The 15,675-nt window shown below is 44.8% G+C and overlaps 1 protein-coding gene across 1 annotated transcript in view; it reads right to left on the bottom strand.

Moving 5' to 3' along the window:
* Window positions 1-467: 467 nt before the first annotated feature.
* Window positions 468-15,675, bottom strand: part of SUN2 (Sad1 and UNC84 domain containing 2) — a 131,268-nt gene continuing 116,060 nt past the window's right edge. The window contains exons 14-18 of the mRNA XM_078650227.1: window positions 12,564-12,648; window positions 10,617-10,732; window positions 9,334-9,501; window positions 5,401-5,493; window positions 468-4,290 (exon numbers count right to left, since the gene is read on the bottom strand). Coding sequence (XP_078506353.1) covers window positions 4,177-4,290; window positions 5,401-5,493; window positions 9,334-9,501; window positions 10,617-10,732; window positions 12,564-12,648 — 576 coding nt within the window. The 3' untranslated portion in view covers window positions 468-4,176. The remainder of the gene's footprint in view (window positions 4,291-5,400; window positions 5,494-9,333; window positions 9,502-10,616; window positions 10,733-12,563; window positions 12,649-15,675) is intronic.

Genomic DNA, 15,675 nt, shown 5'->3' with positions numbered 1-15,675 from the left:
ACTTAGAGTCCTATTTAGGCCTCAATCACCAGAGAAACATTTTGTACAGGTTCAAGAGTGACATCTTTTTGTTGCAGGAATGACATTTGACATTTGCAGCAGACATCCTGTCAGAAAAAGGGCAAAAAAGCTCTCAGAGGCGGCAGAGTATGAATCTGGTTGAAAGATGGGGGGAAAAAAGCAACTGATGTTAATGTGCTGTGTTGCCACAGTATGTGGCTATGTGATGTCATGTCTGGGGTGGATCCCAGGGTAGAATCAGAGCTGAAGCGCCACCTATCGGTCTGATGCCTAGAGGAGATTCAAGAGGTGAGGAATCTGCTGTAGAAGTATCCGTCAGAAATACATTTACAATTCATTAATAAAAAGTTTTCATACCCGCATAATATAGATGCTATTATCCTATATGTGGTATTCTCAAAAAGCACAAACAAAACAATAAATAACAGCCAAACTGTTCTCTTTCCTGTGATTTTATTTTGCTTGCATAGGCATAAATGCTGTATTAAACAATGCAGTATTATGGCAGTTTTAGTTAAAAACAACCAAGTTGCATCATAAAAAACGCACAACGAGGAATTTTTGTTTCACTATAGGACGGGACCCTCACCTTAGAAAAGCTTGCGGCTTTTAATGAGCGATGCTCAAGCCGTTTAAGGTGAAGATGTTCATGTGTTGGGGGGGAACGCAATTGCTCCTTCTGTGTGAGCCTTGTACAAGAGAGGGAATTTTTGGTTCTCTAAGGGTGAGATGCTCAGGGTGTCTGTCTAAAAAAGGTAGTGATCCCAGGAGCCCTGTATGAGGGAGACGTGCTTGGGCTCCCTGCATGAGAGATGCACATGGTCCCTGCGTAGAGGTGAGATGCGTAGCCTTCTTATGTAAGATGGGGGGTGTCTAGGGTTCCTGTGTTAGGGCGTGATACCTTGGGGAGTGGGTGGTGGCAGGAGGCGGAGAAGGTTTTCATGGTCTGTGTATGAGAAATGAGACACCAGGACATTACAGCTCCAGGGTGGGTTGGCGACTGACGGGCTCCCATCTTGAGGGTAAGATGTGCAAGTATTATGCAGGAAGAGGCAAAAACTAGGGCTCTCTGGGTGAGAACGTGATGTTAGAGCTTTTATTAGGGGTGGTGCTCACTTTCCCTGTGTGAAGAAGAGACTCTCAAGGTCTTAGTGTGGGGATGGGACAGAAGGGTCTCCAGTGGGAGCGTCAGACATTTAGGCTACCTGCTTGAAGAGGTCCTCACATGCCAAGTGTGAGGGAGGGACCCTCTGGCTCCCTTGTGAGGGAGGCCACTTGGATGTTTTGGCTTGTGGTAGGGAAAGACACTAGGTTCCCCATGTTATGTGAAGACTTTAAGGTTTGCTGTGAAAGGGTGAGATGTTTGGGCTCCTGTCTGAGGGGATGGCGCCTAAATTCCCTTTATGAAGGTAAGAAGCTAGGTTCTCATACATGAGGGAGCAATGCGTGAGCCTCAAGCTTGAGGCGGGAACACTTAGAACAATCAATCAGTTTTCATAGTAACAAAAATTCCTCTATAAGTATAAATCGGCAGTGGTGAAAGTCCTGTTGCAGAAGTGGAAAAATCTATTTACAGACTTTATGTCAACGCCTCGGAAAGCTAAGCCAAGTGCAAATGATATGTGCCAATATAATACCTTAAAAACAAGCCCTGCGCCAGTGGTTGAAGGGACAGCTGAGGGGGAGAGAAAGTCAAATGGTTCACGAAAAATGGGTGAAAGACTGGAACTGCTGAGAGAGAGAGAGAGAGAGAAAGAAATGGAGCAGTGGCCCAGAGAGTAAAGGGGGGGACAGGTACTGCTGAGGTGAGGAATGAGTGGATTTAAGGGGGCAAGAGATTGCAGAGAGAGAGAGATGAACAGTACCAGTTGAGGAGGGGAGGGAAAGCGAAGGGAGAGGAACAGCTGAAGGTGGAAGAAAAAGCAAAAACTGCAGAGAGGAAAGCAGGGCTTGTAGAACAACTCAGAGGCACACCAACAACATATGTAAGAATTATACACACTTTAAAATAATATCACACATAATAATCAAACAGGGCAAAACACAGGGAGGGAGAACAGAAAAAACCTACCCCTCTCGCCACAGGCTCAAGCTGATACGTTCAGCACAAGGGTGTGTGTGTGTGTGTGCATTACTGTCATTGGAAGTAGGTACAAACCTAAACATTGTGACCCTTTATTCAAACTTTCCCCTCACTTACAGCGACAGCTGCAGAGAACGCAGGTATATACGACGGCCTGCCAAATATATGTGCTATCTGTTGTGCTGTGCTTACTTCCTGAGGGACAGGGTCTTCTTACACTGTAGCACCACTTTGACTTGGTCTTTGTTATCAGATCAACAAGGTCTACAGAGGCAGCAATCTTATTTGTAAATTGTTAAAGGTTGTTTTTTCCTGTTTTGGGGGTTGAGGGGTGTCCCCCACCAGGCACGCCTTCTTTCTCTGCCCCCTTGTGTTATATTTTGTTGATGCCAAGATGTTACCCTCTCCAGCCTGGTGTGCTTCCTGAAGTGCAGTACTATATCTTACTAAACCCTGGCATGAGAGGTATAAAGTCTTGATAGTGGGGTGTCCTGCACCCCACACCTGTCAGAGGGCCAGCACTCCTTGCTCCCGCCCCTGCAGGGGTTATCACTTATAGAAGTCAGACATAGCACAAGCACCTGTTTTCAGGATAAAAAGAAAAATCCACCAGGGAGAGTGAAAACACACCAGGTTCAGCATCTGACACCATCCAGTAGTAAGCTGGTTATTTGCCTCATCATTGATAAACAAAGAAGACTTGTTCAAAATCTATAGATTTTGCTGGATGAGAACGGGGGCCCTGAAAAACCATGCGACCTGGGGAATAATGTCCCTGCTCCTGCCCCACCTTTTGGATGGACCTGATGCAGACGCGAACACAGTAAGTGCCCAATGGGAACAGGTCTCTTTCAGGCCCAAATAGTTTTATACAAGTCCTCACACAACTTATGTGGATATAGGTCAATGTAATCTACCTTCCAGTTTGTGGGCCTACCTTAGTGGGGTCAATATATTGCGTTTCAAGTTATGTTCGGCTATTGCTGAGGTATAAGCCAATGTCAAGCAAAATCGGTTGTTACTGATAGGCAAGGCGAAAAAAAATCATTAATGTAAAGCCTTGTATCAATCGCCTTGAGTCAACTTTTAAGCATCCTGAAGGCAAAGCTTAGTAACTGTGGCCAGAGGAACAGACTAAAGCACAATATTACAAGTTGAGCCACGCTCTCCATGGGGATCTAACATTTACCTTGACAGTAAGCTCTGTGGCAGTCGCCGGTTCGTACCTCGCATGATCCCAAAGCTTAATGTCTAGATCTTTTGCAGCTGGAGGAAGGACCACGTGGTCCACAACCCACTTCTCAAGTTGGGAGGGAAAAACACTGAAGATTGCTCTGCACTGCTATTCAATAACAGAGAAAAATCCTGGGAAGCAGGAAACTAACACTGAGGAACTTCCTGCTACTTCAATACAGAAATACAGTCTCTAAAAAAATAAATAAGATCTTAACACTGAATTAAAGCTTTAAAACAGAAGCAAAAAAATGAGAAGGAAGGGGCTGAAAGAGACTTGATTCTTCCCAGCTCCCTCCCCTATGTGCTTACAATACAGCGTACACATTCAAAATTTATATGGTAAACATTTGCCCGCCTCCCACCATCCCCAAACATTCAATTTTCTCCAAAGGCTTCTCATTTTGTTTTTTAAAGCTGTGATGGCCTATGTTGTACCCTTTGTCGCAGACCTGCACCTTAGGAACTATGCCACATGGTAACCTGGACTGGACAGTGAAATCAGGCAGCGGCCAACACATTGGACAAATCTGTGTGCACACAGCAATCTTTAGCACATGGCTAGGAGCTACGACATCTCTAATGGTTGCTGCTAAAACATTAACCAAACATGGCCTCTATCAAAACATTTGTCCTTCCCATGTCCTAGATGGGAAAAGTAGCTCAAATCCCCTTTCCCCGAACCCCCAAACCCTTAACAATTCTCCAGGCATTATCAGTGCATTTTTCGAACCGCTCTTCCACCTTAAAAAAGATATACCCGAACAGTCTCTCAGCTGTGATTCCTATCCTGGTCCGACGGTTCTGCGTACCATAGGAGCCGGGGCACTATTTTGGTCTCACTCCTCTGGCTCTCCGTGCACCCGGAAGCGGTAAATACAGGTATACTCGGGGTGACCCCAGTTACTGAGGATTTTCAGCTCCACTATCTGATATGTTGCTAAGGGCTCCCCCTGCAGAAATAAAACACAATTATTTTATTTACCTAGGGTTTTCTTAGGAGCTTCAATTCACACAATATGGATGGGTCTAGTTGAATAGACTGACAGTAATTCTAAACCACATGATCTCATGACAATTATAAGCAGATGATAAAGTCTTAGTGGGTGGCATGGAATGGTTTTAGGCGTCTAAACAGTCTAGGTTGGGCGTTAGTACAGGAAGCAAAAGAGGTTAACATAGGGTTGTTTGAAAAGGTGAGTATTTAAGCAGTTTTCCAAATCTGCTGAGGGCAAGCGTTAGATGATTTGGGAGGAAGTTCCAGAGGGATGTTCATGCACTGGAATTGTCCTGCCTCCAAACTGAATGTATCGGAATGAAGAAATGAACAGCAAGTTGTGTTTGTTACATTTTTAGCTTCTGGATAGGAGATAAGGGAAGAAAAACATAGACAAGTAGTCTAGTTATCAGCCATGCAATGCGTTGTGCATGAAGCATAGTGATTTGAGATTAGCTCTTTCATTCACAAGGAGCCAATGAAGGTCCTGTAAAGGTGGCGAGATTTTGTCAGAGCACATTCAGGCCAAATATGACACCGTCATTGTGAATCTAGACTAGTTGGATCTTAAATATAGATTAGGGAGCCAATGCAGATGATGTTACAGTAGTCGATGTTAGATATTATCACGAGGAGTATAATAGTGATTTTCTGGGTGAGGCGAAGGAGAGGAAGGACACTTTGAAGTAGGTGCAAGTGGTGGAATGCAGGTTTACTCATGGCACTTACATGAGAAATACAAGTTAGGCTACACACAAGTTGTAGCCTTTTTCCACAGGCTGGGTGGGGTTGCCTATGGACTTGGGGGCAGGGAAAAGGGGGTTGGGTTAGAAAAAACAATCCTATCTGCAGTATTTAATATATCACAGTTTCTATGGGGATAGAAGCGCAATGGATCTGCAGTGAGATACATTGCTTGTCAACTTTAGAGCTGTATGGTCTAGTTAAAGATCGGAATCGGAATGATTCTGGTTCACCTGTAGGGCTGAAGGAAAGACGACCAAAATGGGTGAAGTCCCAATGTCTCATCCCCACCACCTTCTGTCGCATCTCCGCTGTTGCTTACCTGAAACCAAAAAGTTTGGATTGGTTCTCCATCCTGATCATACGTGAACTGGCCCAGGAATGTCCCCTCGCGCTGAGTCTCCTCCTCATGTCCCTTAAAGAGGCAAGAGTGGGGTGATAATGCATCACATTTGAAATTAAGAGAACAGTCCTATGGCAAACAAATTAAATCAAGTCTTTCCCCCCACCCCAGTACAAAGAAGACAAGTGTAATAATAATTATCCACTTGGAAGCCATTAAGATTTAGGAGTTGCCCCATTCTACGGCAATGGAATACCTACCAGATCAGCAATATCCCTCTCGGGTGCATAGCCATGCAACAGTCAATTTGGATTGAGAATCTGCCCCTATATTAAAAATTTGAGGGCCACCAAGATGGTAATGGCCTAGTCAGCTACTTTGCAGTCTTGCAGCAATCATTTTAAACTGGTTTGTGGTCTCAAAACAGGAAGAGAATAAATACTGGGATGACAATTTGTCAACTAGCTATCTGTCAATGTGGCAGACACAAGCTAAGCATGTAACACATACATTCCAAACACAATGTTACACAGACAAAAAAGGAGAAATATTTGTTAGCTATACGTCAAAGATGTGCACACTTTAGTGTAGAAATTTCATATTAGCTCAGTGACAGGAACTGAATGAATAAACAATGTATCTAGGCGAAAAACACAAAAATTACCTAAAAAATAAGATGATGAGACTGCGATTGCCCATCCAATCAAAAATAAACATGCACACATGATGTGACTCTCACAATGGGACAACAAGTGCTATCTTGGATTGAGTTTCTTGGACAATATCAATAGTTCTGTATGTGCACTTTGTTTGGGGAAGCAGGGCTAATATGAGTACTCCCTGTTCGTTCATGGATCTACATCTTTCAGTCTGCAAAACACTAAAATTACACCGTAAGTTGCCAATGTCTATATTGAAGTCATCCACTTGGGAAATAATAGTACCGAGTACCTTGATAAAGTAGTGAGGAGTATGAAGAATTACTTTATAACCTACTGGAAGTTATTCTCTAGTTAAAAGAGGCTTAGTAAACACGTCTTGACTAACAGGAAAACACAAGTGAGTTTAGAGTTGGCAGCTGCACCTAAGGCAGTCATGCTGATTTTCATTTTTTCATCAAAGGGGAAGGACTGCTGATCAACAACACAACACTGCTGGAAAGATCCAGCCTGAACGCTCTTTAAGCTCTACAGCACTTATTTCGAATCTTTGCACCAGGGAAGGATTGCCATCAGGTCAGCACTCCAACCACCCAGACAGAGGATGAAGAGAGTGGAAAGACCAATGAAGCTCTGGTGTTCATAGTTTTTTGCCCTCAGCTGGGTCCTTAGGGCAACAGCAACAAGGAATGTACAGAGACATTAAACTGCAACACTGATGAACAGTATTTTGAAATTGTTTGACGATTCTCCCAGTCTAAATATTTTAGGGCTGGATACACTATGTTCGCGGTCTCTCTCTTTTTATACAGTGGAGAAATGGGAAGACTGACAAGTCTTTTTCAACTATGCCTATTGCTCTATTTGCTTTCTCAGGTCTGGCTTAAAGACTGCTCTAGAAGTCTTGTCAGTCTCATGGAATGGAAAAAACAACAAATAAATGAACATAAATATGTAGTTTCTCTAAGGGTGTGGGTCTGCCCTCTTCAGCCACTGGTTTGTTAAACCATCATTCACATATGGCTTCCTCTTATCACTGCATAAAACATGGAGCAATGGATCAGCCCAATTAAGCCATTGGTCTTTTGTACTGTCAGTGATGGCATTTTGTCCGATCCCATGTGCACATCTAATTAAAAAGCATTGCACTCCAGTAACAGAGCTGGTAAGCCAAACACCACCTTGGTATTTTTTATCATCATGTTTTAAACTTGTAATTTAGATTGCAAAAAATTCATTATACCCCCATTCCAAACTTGCCAGGTCCAGACCCATTGTCAATGCTTGTTTAAACAATGGTTATAAAGGAAAGGCCCACAGTCACTGTGCTGTCTAACACATCTTCAGATTATGTATACCGTTATTATTAGTTTTTTAAACAACTAAGATAAGAGAAATATTTTTTGCCAAGTTGCTCTGTACAGCACGTTATATTCCTTTACAAATTTTACAGAATAAAGAAAATGGAACAGAGATCACTTTAGCAGGAAGGTAGGGGATTGAGCGAGTCTCTCCTGAGTATTTTTGGGCATTTTTAAGGTGACTCAATTTCTTACTAAAAGGAGGAAAAATTTGATCTTTCTTTCTTCAAACTTTTACCATGGTATGTCACATCTACCTCTTTTCTCCAATCAAAACAATCTATTGCAAATAGTTTACTCCAAACTTATGGGAAAATAAAGTTGTACGTACACCAATGAGGGAACGTGGGGGAACATTTTCATTTCCCAGAATTTTGGAGTTTTGACGGTTTACAAAATTGTTAATCAAGGGGTCAAACACACGTTTTAGATCAGTAAAAAAAAAACTCCATATTACAGTGTACCGGAGGAATTGTTTCCAGCCAATCCGCACCAAGGAAACCCCTTGGTTTCACTAAAGTAACTCTTTCATAGACACTTGAATACCTTAGAGAAACGCATTGCACTCCAGTGACAGAGCTGGTAAGCCAAACACCACCTTGGTATTTTTTATTATTATGTTTTAAACTTGTAATTTATATTGCAAAAAAATTCATTAAACCCCATTCCAAACTTGCCAGGTCCGGACCCATTGTCAATGCTTGTTTAAACAATAAAGGAAAGACCCACAGTCACTGTGCTGTCTGTAACACATCTTCAGACTAGGTCTACCGTTATTATTAGTTTTTTAAACAACTAAGATAAGAGAAATATTTTTTGCCAGGTTGCTCTGTACAGCACCTTATATTCCTTTACAAATTTTACAGAATAAAGAAAACGGAACGGAGATCACTTTAGCAGGAAGGTAGGGGATTGTGCGAGTCTCTCCTGAGGAGTTTTGGGCATTTTTAAGGTGACTCAATTTCTTACTAAAAGGAGGAAAAATTTGATCTTTCTTTCTTCAAACTTTTACCATGGTATGTCACATCTACCTCTTTTCTCCAATCAAAACAATCTATTGCAAATAGTTTACTCCAAACTTATGGGAAAATAAAGTTGTACGTACACCAATGAGGGAACGTGGGGGAACATTTTCATTTCCCAGAATTTTGGAGTTTTGACGGTTTACAAAATTGTTAATCAAGGGGTCAAACACACGTTTTAGATCAGTAAAAAAAAAACTCCATATTACAGTGTACCGGAGGAATTGTTTCCAGCCAATCCGCACCAAGGAAACCCCTTGGTTTCACTAAAGTAACTCTTTTCCATAGACACTTGAATACCTTAGAGAAACGCTGTCCAGAATGGCTGGATCCATGTCAGATTTTCAGGACAACCTCCTACTATGTAAATGAGTTATATCCAGATTCCTTATATGTGAATTTATTTTACGTGGTGATCATGAAAAGCTGGCATAGATCCGGCCACCCTGCTCTTATGCCGGACTGCCCTGCATTAGAGTAATTATGTTCCCATAGATGTGGAAAAGTTAAGATGCAACAATTCAAACGCAGAAGGCCAGTGTCGGGACTAATACTGTGGGTAGTTTGAGGGTTAGTGTAAGGTCATCACAATCACCATATGGCTTCGTTTGAATGTATCGTTAATCTAATGCAAAGCATTGTATTGCTTAATTTCCGTAGATGATTTCAGAGGTAAGGATTCCAAAGGAATCTATTTTCAAAGTTTTCTCAGGCAACTAAAAGAAATACACAGAGACACTTTACACAACATGTGATAACGCGTATATCCTCAAAACCTGTCCTGCCCACACATACAGAGGAAGCGTTGGTCTTTGACCTTACACCAGTTTACCCCTGCACTCTCCCCACTTTTGTCTTGCTCATACTCACGTAGACTGCAAAGTCCTTGGGAGCGCTAGGTATGGAGCCCTTGGGCGACAGTGACTTGGGGATGTGCTCCAGGGTGACCGCTGTGGGGCGGATGCGACTGGACAGCCGGACAACAGCAAAGCCTTGGGAGCCACGGAAGGCCCAGCAGTTTCCAGGATTCGAATCAGGCTGCAGAAAAGGAGAGCAGAAATAAAACATGCAACAGACTAGGATGGAGAGCGAATAAGTGATTGGCTACCTTTCCTCCAATCACTATAAAGCCAAAGTCTCTTTCTAGGACACAGCAGGATCCTGACAATCTGCCAGAAAAGGGGATGCTCTTACTATCCCTGCTGCCTTGAAGGGCAATCCTTCCTGCAGAAGGTAGATACCACCTGGTCTATTCACTAGAATAGTATAAAATGTGGCGGGAGGCTGGTCTTGTATAAGTAACAAGCTCTCATGGCTACCTAGTGATCGAGAGATACCCTAGCACACACTTTCTTGATCCAGCAACATAGACTAAAGACACACAGTGTCAGTCTTTCAACTGCTCTCCAAGTCCTGATGACAACAAGCGGACTTAACCGACTTTAGTAGCAGCGTGGAGTAGAAGTCAAGTTGGGTAATCACTGTGCCTATTACCCCAGTAAACATGCACCTCTGCGGCGAACTAACCCTCCGAGGCTCCAGGGAAAAGGGGAATACAATCTTCTTGACTTGAGGCTCATCTGCCGCCATACAGCCGTATTGTCCAGTGCCCAAAGCAAAAGCCTTAAAAGACACCATAATGAAGCTGTGTGACAGAGATTAGATATGCAAAATTGGACCCTCTCTATGTGCAGATGTTTATAGTCTTAATTTTAAGCAAATATATTTTCAGTTGTGCTTGCTCATCTAGCATTTCAGGAGGCTTGTCAAACTGTTCACACTTACAGGTGCTCTTTAGGGATCTGTAACTATGGGGCATGTGAGGGAAGCTTGCTCTGCTGCTGCCACATTGTTTGTGAGAAGGAAGGCTTGCATTGCTGCCATGTTCCACCTCTTCTGTGCACTTCTGCTACATGTGCTGTGCATGTTATTTGTGCGCTGGAAGCTTGGCCGCTTACTGCACCTCGATTGTGGGCAAGGGAGGCGTGCACTGCTGCAAACTGCGCTGTACTGCTTGTGTGTGAGGTGAGCTAGCACTGCTGCGGTCTGCAATACAGATTCTGTGTGAGGGAGTCTTGCTTTGCTGCAACCTGCTACATGGCATGTATATGTGCGAAAGAGGAGGTGCTGAAACACCTGCTTGGTTTCCTTACCTGCAAAATCACACGTGGGGACTGCGACTGGTACCACAGGGGGATACCAAACAGACTCAGCAGGGCAGTCTTGGTCTCATAGGTTTCCGAGCAACGCGTGCTCAGGACACTCGCCCCTGACAGAGACGAGCAAAACAAGAAACGAGGTCAAGGATAGTCTGCAAGTCTCAAATCTGTAGACTGTAACCGCAGAAAGCATCTCGCTGGCAGAGATAAGGGCTAAGGTAGACAACCTATGCATCTGTGATGGAACAATCTAAAGCTATGCTGTTCGGTTACAAAATGTTTTAGAAATCATCAATGTAAACAATATTCCAGTAATCGTAACATGGTACAAAACTTTTATTAGGACAGCAAAAAAATGAACATAATCAAAATATTGTTTATTAAAAAATGTTTTACATGTTGCTGAGCACCACTTTGTCTCTTATGTCGTTACTCAAACGAGTGGAAGGCCCCTTACCTGCTGATTTCAACTTGGGGCCTTCCCCTCTCCAATACTGCATTTTCCACTGATAACAATCTATGTAATCTCCACATTGTGAAGGAAATGTGTGTAAAAGGAGTCAGAATGATCTTTTATGCATCTAAGCTTCCGGGTAACCAAAGAAGTTTAGCGGTACTCTCAATGTTTTACATCAGTGGTTCCCAACCTGGGGTCCGGAGTCCCCTGGGAGTCTGCGACTACTTAATATCAAGATTAATAAAGTGCATACAAATAAAGAAGCTAAATGTACAATTGGACATTCTAAAACGTACTGTAAATGGGAAGGAATTTGAAACTGGAGGCTAACAATGAAATTACAATCCTCAGATTGATTCGTGGGAGCAGTGCAAGGGCATCAAACAGAATATAGTATGAATGATGAGTGGCCTCAATTGAATTTATAAAAGCTCCAACCTTTTTATTAAAGTTAAAATTGTGTTTATTTATATGTGTTTGCAATTTAAATAAAGTGTGTCATCGTTTCGGTATTTGTTTGATGAATGCTTTTTTTCTGCATTTTTTTGTCTATTGTTTTGCGGTTCAAAATCGACAGTGTGTAGGCGAGGGTCCCGTGCTTCCAGTAATGACTCAGTGGAGGTCCCCGGATTCCAGTAATAATTCCGTGGGGGGTCCCTGGGTTTCAGTAAAGAGTAAGTGGGGGTCACCAGAAATCAAAAGGTTGGGAACCACTGTTTTAGATTGTTTCCAAGGGAATAAGCTCTCATTATGTTTGGGTTGACAGCTGTCAAGCAGGCCCACTGCTTACGATATATATATAGAAAAGGGCATGGATCCACACCTTTCAGCCACAAGCTTTGTTCGAGCAGCCTCTTGCAACCACTGACTTGGCACTTTGTCAATCACGGCACGGCTCAGCCCAGCTGAGTACTCCTTTCTCACCTAATGTTACTGGCTGTTGGGTGTATTTTTCTGGCAGCACTAGAGGGCATCTACTGGGCTGCACTTTTCTACTGAAACCTCAGTCCGCGCTTGCTGGCTCCCTACCCTGACTTGCTCTTTTGATAAAATGCAGCACACTTTACCACATTAATCCCAGACCACCTGGCTTTGCCAATGATACTTGCTTATTTTACAGCAGTTTTTTTTCCCTGTTTGGGCTGAAAAATGGTCATTTCAAAATTCCCTAGACACCCTTTCTACAGAGTGTGTGTACAGCTATAATGGTGGGTAAGGTCTGAAACCAGACTGCGTGCCTCGGCTAGTTACGCAACTAGGAGGTGGACATAGAAATCTGCAAGGCATTCAGAAAGGAATCATGCTACTGCTCTGTTGCTCAAAATATATTCTTATATCTTCTACTGTGGAAGGCATTTTTGCTGTTTGTCCAACCCTCACCGGCTGCCCCACCCAGGCGTCGCTGGCATGAATTAGCGTTAAATCAAGCCTATCACTTACACCCCCACTTCACTCCAGCACTAGTGACTGACTGTGGTACATACCAGAAGACTCCAGGGCGTAATCAACAAGTCCAATGCGGTCCTCGCTAAACCGGCTCAGAGCGCGGTTTACTATCTCGTGGACTTCCTGAAAAGAAACAAGAGGCGCGTCACTCTACAGACCAGTGTTACCAGACATCTAGTGTGTGTGAGAGAGACTTGCACAGGTAAGAAGGGCAGGTACTCAATCTATAGACTGAGATTTCCAATGACATCATGCATGAGAGAGAGGAATTAGCGGTTAATAGAGGCGGATGCCTCAATCTATAAATTGACGTTACCAGGAACATGTGTGAGAGGCGGGGATGCACAGATTAACAGGAAGAGTTGCATGAATGTATACACTGGCATTAGGCTGGCCAATACGGTCTCTCTAGCTATTATTGGTGTGTGGCCTGGTGAAGGTCTTATGTACTCACTAGTGGGTTTACCTTCCCCTCCACTGCTGCTCCAGCCCCGACCCAAGCCTTTGTGGGGTCAGTGGACGTCTGTGGCTCTGGCTCCTTACTTGCTATGCTGCCTGTAAGCTTGCTATCCTCTCCTGTGGCCTCTGTGCCACTGATGCCCCCCCCCGCATTGGACTTCCCTATGGCTGTCCCTTCTTAGTGGACTGCTGATTGTGGGTTGCCAACAACTAATGAAGTCCTACTGGTTGCCCCGCTGCTCAGACCTTGCAATAGACCCATGCCCTGCCAGAAATTCGGAGGGCCAGTTGGGGTAACGGGAAACCCGAGCCCTGCCATGGCCACCATGGCGAGCAGGTGAATAGGAATAAGCTATGGCCCCAGGGGCCCGGCCCGCCCTGCCATTGCCCAGCATGGTATGGACACGGCTGCCCCATTGCTACCTGCCCAGAGGTAGCCTGGTGCCCTAAGGCCACTTGCATGCTGCGTTCAGGACTCCCACCATGCCATATTAAGCAATCCCCCTGATGTCACCCTAAAGGCACGTGGTGCAGTGCTATCATTACCCTGTCCCCCTCTCCAAGCAAAGCTACACACTTGTGGCTCACCGGTCTCTCCTACCCAGTCCATGGTTTGCTCTACTGCGGACGTTCTGGCTGCTGCTGGACAATCTACAGGCTCTGTCCTCCCCCATGATTGTTGTCATCTTCAGTGTCAGATGCCCTTTCCACAATGGGAAGTAGTGTTGTAGGGCTCCTCGTTCCTTGAGCCCGCACATGCTGCTTCCTACTAGGCCTCTCTGCACGGTCTACCGTTCCGCCTGGAAGCCTCTTGCTTCGACGACCTGGACGTTGGGGCCTACAGGCCCTCTTGCTGCCTGTGCCCCGGTATTGTCCAGCTGGAGGGCTTCCCGCACTTGCCTGCTGACCCTATCCTTGCCTAGACTTGCAACCAGGTTCTGTGCAGTCCCCAGCAGCTCTTGCAGGTCACTATCCACCTCTGGTCCCTCGTAGTGTGTCCTGGCCCTCCACTCCGCCCTTTGCTGGCCTTGACCGTCTCTAGTCATTCTGTTCTTCGCTCCTGTATCTGGTAGGCTTGTGACTCTCCCTCCAAAAGCACCCAGGATGGGTGCCAGCACTTTTGGTTCTAGACATTGCGCCCTCTTTTTCCCGCCTTGCCCCTTGGGTCCTAGGTTAACGTGAAAGGCGGTGCTCAATACCGTTATTTTCTTTTTAGCGCTACTCCACCTACGGCTCAACTGCTCCTGGTCAGTACTGCAAAGAGAGTGGGTGACATTAACCAAACCAATGGACTAACTCCTCCAGATACTCAAGCGTTAATGCCAAAGTTTGTACAGCTGGCATGAGGCAATACCTTTAATGGTGCTGGCCCTTTAAGAGAAGGCCGAGTCCTGTACTAGGTGGGATAGGGCAGCCAGTCTGTGGTTAGCCTCAACGAAGCCGGCCACGTTCCAGGAGCTCCCCAGAGTGGTCTTCGGGAGGACGGCAGATATCTATAGTCAGCACGCTCCTCCCTACGCTGCTGCCCGACTTTTATCACGCTTCACACGGCAGCGTGCTCCTCTCACGCCGCTGCCCATCCAGCAAAAGGTACGCGCTCTCCTTCAAGCTCCTGCCCAACTTTTTATCACACTTCACTCTGGAAGGAGGTTCCATTCCATGCCGGTGCCCGCCCAACAAAAAGGCACACCAGAGTTCTTTACTGGAAGCGCGCTCCTCTCAATGCCGCTGCCCTACTTTACCACACTTCATATGGGCAGTGCGCTCCTCACCACACCGCTGCCTATCCGACAAAAAGGCTCACCGGGGAAACAAAAATCTCTAAAGGATCCGCATGGGCAGCGCGCTCCCTCACATGCTGTTGCCCGCTGAATTAACTGGATCCTGGGTCAGTACCGGCAGAGTGCTCCTCCACACCCCACTGCCTGCCTCAGTAAGACCAAAGCCAAAATCCTTCTCATGCCACCCGAAACGCAAAGCGGGTGGCGTCCCGAAATGGGTAGAGTGCTACAACCACACAACTGTCCCACTGAACGTGCACTGCAGTTTCAGCTCGGGCAGTGCTGCGCGGTGGCTCCTCTGAATGTTCTCCTACTGGTGTTGCACAGCAACAGGCCTGGTTCTAGCGGGTGGGCAAGGCCCACCCAAAAATGACCTTTGGCCTTCCCAGTCGGCAGAAGAGGCCATGAGGACCGCCAAACATTGGGATGCTTTTTCACTTTGTTTACATTAAGTATCAATCTGGGGTAGAGTTGTCACCTTTCCAAATGAAAATACCAGCTATTTGTTGTAGTTTTAAGAGTGTGCACAGGCATGGAAATGATACTAAATAGAACTATGAATAAAATTGTATGTATACATTTGTACCATGACTTTTCCTTCTGTTTTTCTTATATTTAATAGCCAGGAATCTTTGCAGCTCTAGAATCCATTTAAAAGTGTTTTACATTTATATTTGCTGTATGAATTAGATACAGATAGGAGCTAAAAAGTCTTGCTTTAGATGGTTTTGAAAATGTTTGTACCAGCTGGGACATTAAAATACCGGTGGGGCCAGTAAAATATCAGCCAGGTGGCAACCCTAGTCGGGTGTAGTTAAGGAACCTCTAGAACACATTTTTTAAAGTGCATTGTTTTTATAAATACTGTTCTAAGTTGTAATGGGGTAAAATGCTGACTTTGGGTGATTTT

Source organism: Lissotriton helveticus, chromosome 1_1 (assembly GCF_964261635.1).
Source record: "Lissotriton helveticus chromosome 1_1, aLisHel1.1, whole genome shotgun sequence".
Taxonomy (NCBI): Eukaryota; Metazoa; Chordata; class Amphibia; order Caudata; family Salamandridae; genus Lissotriton; species Lissotriton helveticus.
The sequence above is the reverse complement of the archived record's forward strand: the minus strand, read 5'-3'. Positions and strand labels throughout refer to the sequence as shown.